This window comes from Trachurus japonicus, chromosome 14 (assembly GCF_045865225.1).
Source record: "Trachurus japonicus isolate A0001 chromosome 14, Traja_1.0".
NCBI lineage: Eukaryota > Metazoa > Chordata > Actinopteri > Carangiformes > Carangidae > Trachurus > Trachurus japonicus.
The window spans coordinates 21960804-21974562 of NC_140920.1; the positions used below are offsets into that span (position 1 = coordinate 21960804).

A 13759-nucleotide genomic window follows, 5' to 3' on the forward strand; every position below is an offset into this window, starting at 1 on the left:
GTTGTTTTTTTTTTGTCCTCATCATTGTTTTATCCATTGCACATCTATGCTGCCATCATTTTCAGTTGTATTAATATGCAAACACTTCATTTAGGGCAAATCTACTTTCATATGCAAACTAGCTAACAGAGGGAAAGTCTGGCTTCAGCACTGCACTATATATTTGGCTTTGATTACAACATTGTGCAAAGGCTTTCCAATACTCTCCCAGTCATGTGTGATCACTTGCAGTTTATCCTTTGGGAAACTTGCTTCCAGTTTTCTTAAAGGGATAGTTCACCCAAAATTGAAATTTCACTCCTTATCTACTCACCCTCATGTGGACTAAGGGCTGGGAGAAGTTTCAGAGTCCTCCGTGCCTTCTCGGAGTTACAGGGGGGCTCGGGGCAGCACTGCATGTCCATATGAGGGTTGCGAACGGGGCTCACTTTTCTTCTTCCAAAAAGACACACCAGAAAACATCCAAATACCTCCACACAGCTCGTCTGTAATGTCCCTCTTGTATTGATGCCCCAACATGAGAAATTGTTCCGAAAAAAATTAAATAAGTCTATATCAAGCGGGCAGTTGTCGGTCTGAGAAGTGAAGCTCACTTCCGTGTTCAAAAAACTGCAATCCCCTCAGCTGTCGCTGGGGGCTGGTGTCAGAAAGCAGCATTCTCCATAGACCCCCATGTTAAAATCGCCGACTTTACATCCTCAATAAACATGTTAAAAGCCTGGTGTCAGAACGTTTTTTGGTCTCAACCGATAGTTTCTAACCCCGCACACACTCTGAGGGGGGTGAATTTTTTTTTTAACTCTACCGTTTTACTGTTATTAGGTTAAAATTCTGGCCAATTACGCAGCGGAAACGTTGAGTGACAGGTCCGAGCAGCTCCGTGGACAGCTGCTTCGAGGCCAGTGGAAGGGTTCTCGGCCGGCCAATCCAACATGGGGCTGTTCAGGCCGCCATATTTGAGTCACAAAAACGACTCCCCAAAACCAATGGGTGAATTCACGGATGCTACGGCCATTCTTTTTACAGTCTATGGTCTATATTTTAAGCTTGTTTGTAGCGGAAGCTCCCAGTGTCTCAGTCTCAAATCTCACGATTTGCACTAAATCCCGCGAGATTGCGCAGACACAGGCAGAGTAGTGAACTGAGACACTGGGAGCTTCCGCTACAAACAAGCTTAAAACATAGACTTATTTAATTTTTTTCGGAACAATTTCTCATGTTGGGGCTTCAATACAAGAGGGACATTACAGACGAGCACTATGGAGGTATTTGGATGTTTTTTGGTGTGTCTTTTTGGACGTAGAAAAGTTAGCTCCGTTTGCAACCGTCATATATGGACATGCAGTGCTGCACAGAGCCCCGCTGTAACTCAGAGAAGGCACGGAGGACTCTGAAACTTCTCCCAGCCCTTAGTCCACATGAGGGTGAGTAGATAAGGAGAAAATTTTCAAAATTTCAATTTTGGGTGAACTATCCCTTTATAAGGCTGTGTTGCTGAAATATTTTAGTAGTTCTTTCCTGAGAAGCTTCTATGTATCCTTCCCCTCTCAAATAACTTTGAGGTAACCATCAGACAACTAACTTCCCCCCTTCATGGTTCCTGTCCTGGATCCTCCATCATTCAGGAGGTGGTCCACTTCACCACCTCACGTTGATAATTCACCACCAAAGCTCCAACGTTTGACTGTGTGTGTGCATATGGTCATGCCATGCTGGACAAGGGGGGGGGGGGGGGAGCCCAAAGTGCTCATGTTCAACCAAAGTGCTCATGTTCAAAGGGTAACCCTGATCAAACCAGCAGCTGTGGCTCTGTCTGTGCAGCTTTTTCCATGAGCGTTTGTTTGGTCAGGACAGCAGCTCCCGCTGACACCCGAGCCCACTCTGTGTGAGGACTTGTCATCCCTGTCAGCTCTGCTCAGAGGAATGCTGCTGGAGGATATGAACATGGCGCCTCTGTGGCTTCTCTCATTTTTATCAGCGTGATAGGTTTCGCTTCTCGATGACTCATTGACTGTTGAATATGCTTAGTGATGTTTGATGTTGTTGTTTTTTTTTATTGCCTTGGATGGCAATTCCACGGCCTCTGGTGAGCCGTATACGCCATCCATGCAGAGCCTTGAGGCTGTGATGCATTATGGATATTGTGACACATGCACACGCTCCCCCATAATCACCTTAGCACAACTGTTTGGCATCGTAATAAAGTATAACTATCATTATGACTCTATCTCCCAGCTGGAGGTCTGTATTAAATTAGTGAGCAACAAGTATAATAATCCCTGCTACTTGAAGCAGCTTGTGTTATTGTATTTGAAGCATGTTAACTTACTTTTTTATCTGATTGGACATAAACCAACTAAGGACAATCTCAGTTTGAACAGTGTGCTTTCACCTCTGTCATGACTGTGGTTGCTTTCAGACTGATACGGCTCTGGTTCTAGCTCCGTTCTGGAGTCTCAGAACCTCTGTGCTTTCTTTTTGGTCCAGTGTGTAATATGGAGGTAAAACCGTGATATGTAGCGTTCAGATTCTAGTTTGCAGCACTCACTCACTTGCTCAGACAAAGCAAAGTGATGATGGCCTCCAAGGACAAAAAACCTTGTTTACCACGACTGGGACGACTGGGAGTATTTTAGAGCATGGAGCGATGAGGTGAAGATCTACGCCATTTTGCGATATGTCTGCTGTTTCCTACTCCTTCTTTCCTTCCACCTTCTTCGTTGGTTTATTTATGAACAGGAAACTCGTGGAAAGGTGCTCTCTGGCTGGCTGGATTTTCCATTCTGGCTGCCGTACAAACATGGCAGCGCAAGATGGCGACACTCTCTAAAGCAATACTCTTGCTATATGTATATATAAAAGTAGAATTATAAGGCTACGAAAACCAAACAAATTTTATTTTAGCGATTATACACTTATACAAATATATTCATTCAGATTTTGCCAATAAACCTTGCCAATTATTACACACTGAACCTTTATGTTTTTTTTTGCTTTTTTCCTTTAATTGAGAGTATAGTCGAGAGAGACGGGAGATTGGGAGGCAGAGAGAGGGGAACGACATGCAGCAAAGGGCCACCAGAGTCGGGACTCGATCCAGCTTCCGGCTGCGGCAAGGACTAGTCTCAGCACATGGGGCACCTGCTCTACCAGCTGAGCTAAATGGCGCCCCCCTTCAGTTTTTTAACTAAGCCCTGTTGGTGTGAAACCCCTGAGAGTGTCCAAATCAGGGTGTTTAATGTTTGCCATGATTGGACACACTATTTTTAAAATGTAAAGATATTGAGTAGTGGAGTACTGAGTCTGACATCCTGTCCTGAACTGAGCACTAAGCCACCTTTGTGTTTTTTTTTTCGTAATATGATCATTGTTTTGTCCTTCCCATCTAAACACACAGGAACCACCCACAGGTGAGATGGATCATGGCCCAGTGCAGCGCTCGGTGTTTAATGGAGGCAACTTTCCAGGATCTCCTTTACAAAAGAAAACACTTCTCTGGATAAAAGAGGTGAGGCCAGATCACGCAAGGCTGGATTTCTTTCGCAGTTCAACAATGGAGTTAAAGCAGAAGTAAGTGATATATTTGTGTTAATATACGTAAGTCTTAAATAGTTCTATCTTCCGACAGCAATCACTTACATAGAGTGTTTGGACCGAAACACGGGTCTGTCAGTCACTCTGCTCTGCTCTGAGCCGAGGAGAAAACATTTATCGTATCCTACAGTTTTTATCCAATGAGGAGAGAGAACGGCATGCAGGGCTGTGTGTGCAGCCAAGGGACGCCGTGAATGTGGTGACGTAGGGACGAGGACTGTTATGGTGCGTTCAAGGAAACTCGTAACTCGTGTTTTTCCGACCTGTGAAGTCATACCAGTTCAATCTGGTACGAGTTCACGGGTCGGAAGTTACGAGTGGCCGTTATAGTGACTTTCACAGGTAAAACAGGTCGGAGAAACACGAGTGGGTTGCCTGAAACGCTACAAAGTCGTAAGTTGTGACTTGAAGCTGTAATTTACGGTTTCAAAAGCCTACCTGGAACGCAGCATTAGCCAAAACGACCGGATCGCTTACTTCTGCTTTAAAACTATAGCTGGACTGTTTGTCTTGGCTGATGCACCGGTGAATTTATTCAGTTGTGATGTGTGTTTATTTGGTTGTTTTAACAAGCCAAGAAGCATTTGTTTTGATCTGAGATACTGATTTGTCTATTGTGTCTAGTGGCAGTGACGATCATTTTCATTTAACTCAGCACTCATACATCCAGATATATGTTGAGAGGGCTATTGACAATCTTTCCTCCCATCTCAATAGTTTCCTCTTTCAGCTGAAACTAATGTGACACATCTTTTATGTACATCAGAGTCACATTAGAGAGGGATCACTTCACAGCCATTAAAGACAGGAGGAGTCATTACCCTTCAGACAGCAGGTTCACATGATAACTGGATGTTAAACAAGATGGAGGTGGGCTACAAATGAAACAACAAAACTATTAGTTATGTTCACGCCCTATAAAGCAACAGATCCAGCTACCCAGCAGATACCAGCTCTCAGGTAGACTGAGTAGCTGTTATGTAATTTCCTGAAAAAGTCCCTGAATTACATCCCTCTGTATTAATTATCATGGATGTGAATGTTCCCAGAATGAGTGTGCGAACCATTAATGCCAGCTACTTACAAATTTAAAATTTCAGACAGCTGCACACAGCTGTATTATGTCTGTGCAATTCTCATAGTGAATGGATATTTAATACAGTGGAAAAGCTTCTTTCCTCTGGGGAGATGTCACTCTCTGTGGTACCTTTTTATTAAGCTGTAGAAATGGTAGTATAGCAGCTTTGTCTCTCTGTGTTCCCAGTCATCCTGAATTTGCAGGTATTAGACTGAGAAGAGGTCAAGTGTAAAGTGAGTAATAGGATGAACTGGTGTAACAGTACATGGAAGTAGTAAAGTATCGATCGTCCCTGGAAAAGGTGTGAAGGCTAGAAGATATAGGTAAATAGATATGCAATGAAATACTGTGTGTGTATTACCAATCCGTTCAATTTATTGACTGAAACCATCCCACTGTAGAGCCGTGGTTCATTTGTATGGCAGGGGTAATGAAGAGTTGGCAGCGCAAAGGCAATCAGCTGAAATATGTCATTTCTATGAAAAGGGAATTATTCTAATGCGTATTATGGGTGAGTCATCAGTGTGAGGCCACATTTGCAACTCGCTCCTTGTTATCTCTTCTCTGTTAATTAAGATTGGTGAAGTAAAGAGCCTGGGAACTAGTTTCTCCTCTCCGAATTAAACATACAAATGTAAACCTGGCCTTTAGCGATGCTTTCTCCTCCACATTTTATTGTTCTTTAAACGTTGCTGAGTGCAACCTGCAGATTAAAGAGCAAAACATTTTTCTCACATTGGATATCAATAATGGTATAAAGGGGAAGGATAGGAATTAATTGGCATTCTGGTGAGATATAGACCTAGATTAGTCTTTTTTTTAAAAATCCCATACTATGCGTGTCTGTGTGTTGTTACAGTGGCTATAGCATGAAAATGGAGCAAAATTCTGCATACAAAACTTAAATAAAATATATGATATATTGGCTTTCATTGTAAATTTTTTATGTTACCCGAAGGCCACTGTAGCTTCTCATACACAGTTGGATAGGGAGGGGTGAAGGGGTTGTAATCTGGACCCAACAAGATGTCAGTAAATCCTACACACTTGTCCTTTAATACATGTTAAATTATGTCACAGTTGTTAATAAATAATAAACTAATTCAGAACAATGTGCAGAGGCAATCTTTTCATTATGAAAGCTCCAATAATACTGTAGTTCCTCAAAATACAAAAACTGAAATTATGTTATGTTATGTATGTGAACATTTAATTGAGTCTGGACTTGCCAATATAGATGAACATATGTTATTATGTTAAAGGCATAGTTCACCCAAAATTGAAATTTCACTCATTATCTACTCACCCTCATGTGGACTAAGGGCTGGGAGAAGTTTCAGAGTCCTCCGTGGCTTCTCTGAGTTACAGGGGGTATCGGCGTAGCAGTGCATGTCCATATAACGGTTGCAATTGGATACCAACTGTCCTTGTAACAAAAAGACACACCAAAAAACATCCAAATACACTCTAAAAAGTGATTCATGGGGTTAGTTTGTATAGCTCAAAATCAAGAGCTTTTTCTGCTTAAAAAATTAAGTTTGTTATGCATATACATTATAATGAGTTGATAACTTAATTTGATAAGTTGGTCTAAATGAAAATAAATAAAATTGTCGTAACTCAATAATACATGCATTTTGAACAGATATTTCTGTCTTAACTTAACATAGAGGTGTATTCAGTTAGCACAACTTAAAAAACTGTGTCTGTATTTTGTTAGAAGTTGAGTACAAGGCTAACTGCTAGTACATATTTAGTGCGAACCATGCGGCATGCCTGTTGGAAGCACAGGATTGGAAAGACACCATGTGACCAGAGCACAGAGTTGGAGACACCCATTTGCAAACTTTACAGCTTGGTGAGTACAATCTTGACTCGTTTTATTCACAACAACTATCAGTACAGTTAGTAGGCTACAAGAAATCGTTTTTCACCACTAGATGCTGTTTCTCTGTCAGCAGTTGTCAACTGTGTTGACAAACAAATATTGTTGAGATGCCACAGGACTAGTTATAAGCTAGTTGTTAGAATAGCATGAGTGTGCACTGCCATTTCTTTGCAGTAGTTTGTGTGCAAATTGTATAAATTAGCATGTTGTACTTATTTGTGCCTTTTCTTTTTATTCAGATAAACCAAGAATTAAGACAGATCACCACTGTCAGCCTGCCCTGGAGTCAACATTCATGGGAAAATCAGTCTCAAGAGTATGACTGTCAAAATGTTCAGACTGTGTTCAAAAGACTGTTTTAAAAGGCTATTTTATATAAATCCTAATTTATTGTATGCTGTGTTCAAAAGACTGTTTTAAAGGGATATTTTATATTGTAAGTTTCTTAATTTATTTTATGAATGCTACTTTTTTTTTTTTAAATATCATATACACTCAGTCCTGTTGCTGTAGTGTGAGATGCTGACTTGTCTTTGAATAAACAGTTAGATCAAACTGAAAGTTCAATGTGTGATATATTCTGACTTAGATAAATAAGTTCTTACTACTAAAAGAAATTGAGGTAAGAATTTCCATGGACATTTCTGAGTAGAATGAAATGAAAATAAATAAGTTAGAATAACTAAAAGGGGTAATTTTAACACAATTAAAATTAAGTTGGTTTGACTTACATAAGCTTGTAGAGGACAAGGGAAATCATGTTGCTTGTACTTAAGTAATTAAGTTGGCCTAACTAGAGAAGTCTTGTGGCATGTACTTAATACTAGCGAAGTTGAAATAACTTAAAAATATCCATGGAAATTCTTACCTCAATTTTTTTACATTGAGCCAGCACATCATTTGTTAGAGTGTACCTCCATGCTGTTCGTATGTAATGTCCGTCTTGTATTGAAGCCCCGAAATGCGAAATTGTCCCGAAAAAAATTAAATAAGTCTATATTTCAAGCTTGTTTGTAGCGGAAGCTTCTCTTCCTGGTTCGTCCTCTTCCTGGTCCAGGAAGAGAAGGCACGGAGGACTCTGAAACTTCTCCCAGCCCTTAGTCGACATGAGGGTGAGTAGATAATGATAATGCAATTAGAATTTTGGGTGAACTATCCCTTTAATATATAGTATTTGCTGTTTAACTGTAAATAAACATGATTTCTTGGAAAGGCCAACGGTCATTTTGCATTTATAGCATCATAAACTCTTCTTGTTGTCTGAATCAGTATTTTGGATAATTGTCTGGTATCTAAAACATTAGATCCTCTCAGGGTTCCTCCATCCACACGCTTCAGTCTACACCTGTAGAGGAGCTGACAAGAGCAGATTTTCTCCAAAAGCAGCAACTGTAGGGATGCTTAAGACGTCAGGAGAAGCAGTCGTGTCATTTAAAATGAGTTAAATCAGGCTACAAAGGCAGATAAGAACCAGAGGGGAAACAGCTGTTGACATAATTTAGTAAAAGACAGAAAAAGGTTTATCAACTATCTGATAAATAAAGCAGTGTTGGTTTCAGTTTGAGAAACAGTCAGAGCGAATCAGCTGCAGGTTCATCATCATCTAATCATGTTACTGAGGATGTCGGACACAATGAGCTCAGAGAAGATACTAAAAGTGATTTCAAGCAGTCACTTCCACTGAGAGGAGTCTTCGCATAATGATGCACATTTTACGATGCCTTTAATGTACATTTCACTGTCGCTGTGTTCATAAAGACTGCTGATGCAGATAAACGTCAGCGCCATCACATAGAGCTGACAGTAAACACACAACCAAACACAAACATGTTGTTGTGTTTTAATGTGATCTCGGTCAATACACTTTGCAAATTTTAATTATGCTGAAGAATCTCTTTATTTTTATGTCGTTAACGAAATATATTTGTCAACAACCTTTTTTTCAATAACTAAGATGAGACGATGACAAAATGGCACCGTCATCATGTTACACTTATTGTGACAATTACCACCTTGCAATAAAGGCGAGACGAAAATGCAGTTTACGAAATAAAAATTTTCATTTTCACTGACGAAAAAAAAGGAGACGAAATCATGAAATGACTTTTTTTTCCCTCAACGCAGCAGTTTCCTGTGAGCACACAGTACATCTGTGTAGCTGCGTGCATCAAAGTCAAAGTGGAAGTCTGCACAGTCGACACGCCCCCTCATGAGTTTACAACATGACCAAAACTAACAAGGGCATTTGACACAGGACTAAGACTAAGACTAAATATAAAAACAGCTGCCAAAACTCACACTGCGGCTCCTACAGACCCCCCGGACATTCAGTCCTGTAAGTGGACTCCAGGGGCCAAAGAGACTCTCAGGGTCTGCTATCAACGTACAGACTGGACTGGACTGGAGAACACAGAGGGAAATAGGGGGTGTACGGTAGTCAACAGGAGAGTTGACTGCTGTACTGGTTATGTGACATGATGCAGGGACATGATTGTTCCAGAGAGGACAGTGCGTTGTTTTCCTAACAACAAACCATGGATCACCTGTGACATCAAAGGGCTCCTGAAGCAGAAAAAGGGCTGGCTACAGAGAGGGTGACAGGGAGAAGCACAGGTTGATTGAACCGAAGCAGAAGGAGGGAAGGAGGACCCTGAAGCAGGCCAAAGAGGACTACATGAAGAAGGTGGAAAGGAAGCTGCAGCATAATAACACTAGGGGGGTGTGGCAGGGAATGAAGACCATTACAGGCTACAAGCAGAAGAACAGCCAGGCTACAACTTGGCTATGAGCTCAACCTCTTTTTCAACAGGTTTGACTCAGCAGCCGGTGCCCGCTCAGCCCCTGTGTTGGCTCCCTACCTGTTCACACTTCTCCTACAACTCAGAGTCCTGCCACGTCCAAAAATACTCTGACAACATGGCCATAGTGGCGTGTGTGAGGGATGGACATGAGGGGGAATACAGGATCGGAGTGAGAAGAACAGCCTGCTTCTGAACACATCCAAGACTAAAGAGATGGTCATAGACTTTCGAAGGTCTAATCCACCTCTGCTGCCTGTTAACATCCATAATGAGGACATAGAGGTGGTGCAGACCTACGAGTTCCTGGGTGTGCATCTGGACGACAAGCTGGGCTGGTCTGCCAACAGCGATGCAGGGCGCTGTTCTTCCTGAGGAGACTCGGCTCCTTTGACGTGTGCACGGAGATGCTGGTCATGTTCTACCAGTCGGTGATGGTAATGCAAACTGAACCGGCTGTACTATTAACAATATGTACAAGATTAACTATGAAGAATGAAGAATGAGAGAGTTAGGTGTGAAGTGTTATCTGTAATCTAAATGCAGAAAGATAAATGATATAAATGATAAAATTGACAGTGGACCGTAACTTCGTAAAGCGGAAGTACTGTATGTCACACTACATTGTGCAAGTGGTCGATTGTTATTCAGACTTTTGAGACAAATGCTATTAAAACATTTTATACACATAATTTACATATAATATATTATATAGCCTATATACCATGTATTTTTCTTCTGTATTTATTATAATAACTTTTGTCTTAACAATTCTCTACAATTGAAACTGAAAAACATGTCCTACAAACTTTCTTCAGTACATTTTAACACTTAATTGTGGATTAACTAGAAAACACTGCACAGACACGGTCCTTGTTGATGCAGTTTTATGCGTTTACGTCACGTTGCCCTCGGCAACGCCCCGTTCGATCGGACTGAGTGGCAAAACAAGCGTTCCTCAACGTGCTGGCGGATAGCGATGGACACATAAACTGGATAAAATATCTTATATGAAAACAAATTGATGTCAAAAAGAATCGACAACCAGCTCCCCAAAACCGTCTGCTCCACGGACACTTCCTGTAACACACAGTGTGACCGCGGCACCTGCAGAGTGACTGACAGGCTCACTGTTAATGTGCAGAGGGACGAGATTACAGCTGTTACTGTCGTCCTGACAGTGACTCCCGACACTAAAACACGAGCTGCTTTTATTCTGAAAAACTCTGACCAGTCAAACTGTAGGATGTGTTAGAGGACTAATTTATCTGTCTAAACATCATAAGTACGACACCTGAAACGGTAAACACAGCTGATCGACCGCTCCAGTGAATTTCCAGTGAATTTACTTTCCGTCAAAGTGAGACGTATCCTCAAGATTTTTAGCAGCTCTGTTAGGTCATGCATGCTTTACATGCTGGCAAAGCTAGACATGTCAGACTTGTGTGGGCTCGGAGAAAATCGCTTCGTTACTTGCTCGTTTTTGAACTTTGGCGGCTCTGCCACTCGTCTTTTTGCCACTCAGTGGACGTTCCACAGCGACTTCCGAGTACCGTGACGTCATGTGCATACCCTCTATAGGTGTGAAAATGAAAATTATTAAAAGTGGAGAAAAAAAATGTCCCACTGAGGCCTCATGCTGCTTTCTGCTCCACCATCACCTTATTCCAACACTTCGTGGTCAGCGAGGAAAAGAAAAGAACTTGAAGTAAACAGCAAACCTTGAAACACACCTGAGGTGTCTGCGTGAGCATCCTCCAGTCAGTCCTTACATATGGAGGACTGCACAACAAATGGAAAACACTTTGCAGTGATGGGCCGTTGAGGCTACCCTTGTCCTTTGTTTGCATCAGCCCTTGGCAGCACATATCAGAGGCCACGGTTCTGTTCGTCTTGGCTGTGTTTGTAAGTCTGACATTTGGCAGCACTGGACATGATCACAAACAAGCTAATAAAGGCTGACAGATGGTGAGTCTGTCTGTAAGAGGGGCTGAAGGGGCCGAGACTCCGTCCACTCTCTGCAAAAAGGCTTGACGGACACAGTGCTGCAGTTTTTAATTGGAGCCATATGTAGGATTTTAATCAAAACATTTCAACAAATAAACAAATCATATTGTACATGATGGTACATGAGTATAATGAAAACAAACGAGACCACCGTCGTTACAAGTCATTACATCAGCTCTACAGGCCTAATTATATGTGTTCTGGACAGAAGGCGACTTTTCCTACGCACTGTGCTCTGTAATTCTAATTGGACATGTTGGCTGGTGTAAAAATAAGTAGCAACAGTGTTTAAAATCACCTGACACGGCCGTGAAGGCACCAGGCTGACAGATTAGCTGATGAGTGACAGGAGAGATGACATCAGCTGCCACTCTGCTGTCACCGGGCAGCACTAACGCCGACACGGATGGAAGCTCTGCCCTTGCACCATTACCGGGACACTTTACCCAGCGCGCACTCCCACTGTGTTGTGTCCGCAAGCTGCAGCTCCCAACCATGTTCCTGCTTCCAGGGGGACGAGAGCAAACAGAGCCCGCAGCGCTCAGACTACACAAACTACAAACACTGAGTCATGCATAATGTATGCACGCAGCCAGTGGGTAAAGTTTGCAGGGGGAAGCTGTGCTGGACTAGCTACAATTAAATCAAATTCAATAGATCAATAGTTCCAAGAAGGGAAAACAGCTCCGGAGCCTGTGATAGATGAGCACAATAAAGAGTGGATGTTAAATTAACTGCTACTGCACACGGCGACTGCGCTTCTGATGAGTCATTTACAAGAGTGAGGAAGTTAGCTCAGGTTCAGCGGCATTCAGATCCTCCACCTGCTCTAGTTTTCTGTCAGCATCTGCCAGGCCATTGGCTCAGTCTGGGTCACTTTGTTTTGCCTTTGGGATTTAACTTTTCACCCCTGATGTAATACTGTTTTTAAATACAGCGTTGCGCTTCAAGTGAAAAAAAATTCTGTGGCTGAAATGTGGCCAATATCCAGCAAATGCATGATCTCCTCATCCACCTCTCAGAAACCATAATCTGGTATCTAAACTAGCAACTTATCCTCTACGCCTACCTTTCAAACATTTCAACGGCCATTCCTCTGGTGCTGTACAGTATGTGGCATAGTGGGCCACTGCTGTTAAAACATTGATAATTAGTCCAAAACACTGCGACAGTGTTATAAAAACAAAAATCAACAGCCTGTTTGTTACAGTGTCTTCTCAAACTAGCCTGGTAACATGCATCATTGAGCTGAGGATTCACTGAGCTTACATATAAACAAAGGTTTTTACTGATAAAGGAGATCTACTTGATGAATACAAAATATTAGTAACATTATGACTATAGCCATATTTTTTGCTATGCAACAAATACACAATATTTTTTTCCATGGATATATTAATTACCAGTTTTCAAGTCTAAAATGGCCTGAACTCTGGTACTGTGCTGGAGAACTTGAAGCCCCATCAATAATTTAAATTATATTTACTTTTAGTCAGTCTGTAATCTTTTGGGGAAGCTTGATCCATCTCGCTTTGAGATACGCAGTTATGGTTTGGACCAATCTGTGTCCTCTGGGGGAGGTGCCACAGGCAGCAACAGGGAAGTGAGTGTGTGCCTTTTTATATGGAAATGTAACAAATGAACTAGTTGTCAAAGCTCCTCAGATTACAGCTTCTGGTTGCGTTGGGTTTCCTCTTTGGCCTCCCACCACGTCATGTGATTGACATTTCATCCAATCACTTTTGAAAGAGTATGCCCTTTTCCAGTTCATTTGAATCCAGATGTAAAGTATGCCATTGTTCATCATGCTTTACTTAGCATGCAAAGTGCAGCTCTAAGGCAGTCTTAGTTCCTGATTGGATAATGAGCTACTCCATGTTAAACCAGAATCTAATTACATACAGATTTAAATCTAATGAAAAGACACAGCACACATTACTTATGCAGAAATCATGGTTCATGGGGGAGAGCTCCAACCAAAACATATTGTAACCTACCTGATTTGTGCACCGTAATTGTTGACAAATGAACAAAGGAGTGACAGTAGCATGAGTGTGAGCTTTTAGGTTTTATGCAGCCACATGTTTGGAGACTCCCAGATGGATGGATTGTAATGAAATGTATTATAAAAATGATGGATCCTAATGAATTTGGTGATGTCCTCACCTTCACTGTAGCAATATCAGGAGGCTGATGTTTGAGGTTTTGAATAAAATATCTTGTTCTCACTGTAATGAAATGTTTGAAGACATTCACACTCCTTTATTCTTTCATTTAGATTCCCATTAGCTGCCAGTAATGCAGCAGCTCCTTCCTGAGGTGCATACAACAAAATACATTAAACACAACAAACACAACACATAAGATATACCTAATTATGAAACAAAATATAGT

At 41.6% G+C, this 13759-nt stretch overlaps 1 protein-coding gene across 3 annotated transcripts in view; it reads left to right on the forward strand.

The window, feature by feature from the left end:
- Positions 1-13759, forward strand: part of gria4b (glutamate receptor, ionotropic, AMPA 4b) — a 269016-nt gene that overhangs the window by 62353 nt on the left and 192904 nt on the right. For all 3 annotated transcript variants that reach the window (XR_015037623.1, XM_085798346.1, XM_085798347.1), the window contains exon 3: positions 3398-3508. Coding sequence is in view for 2 of the 3 variants with exons in the window: in XM_085798346.1 (XP_085654472.1) it covers positions 3398-3508 (111 nt within the window). In the remaining variant the exon portion in view is untranslated. The remainder of the gene's footprint in view (positions 1-3397; positions 3509-13759) is intronic.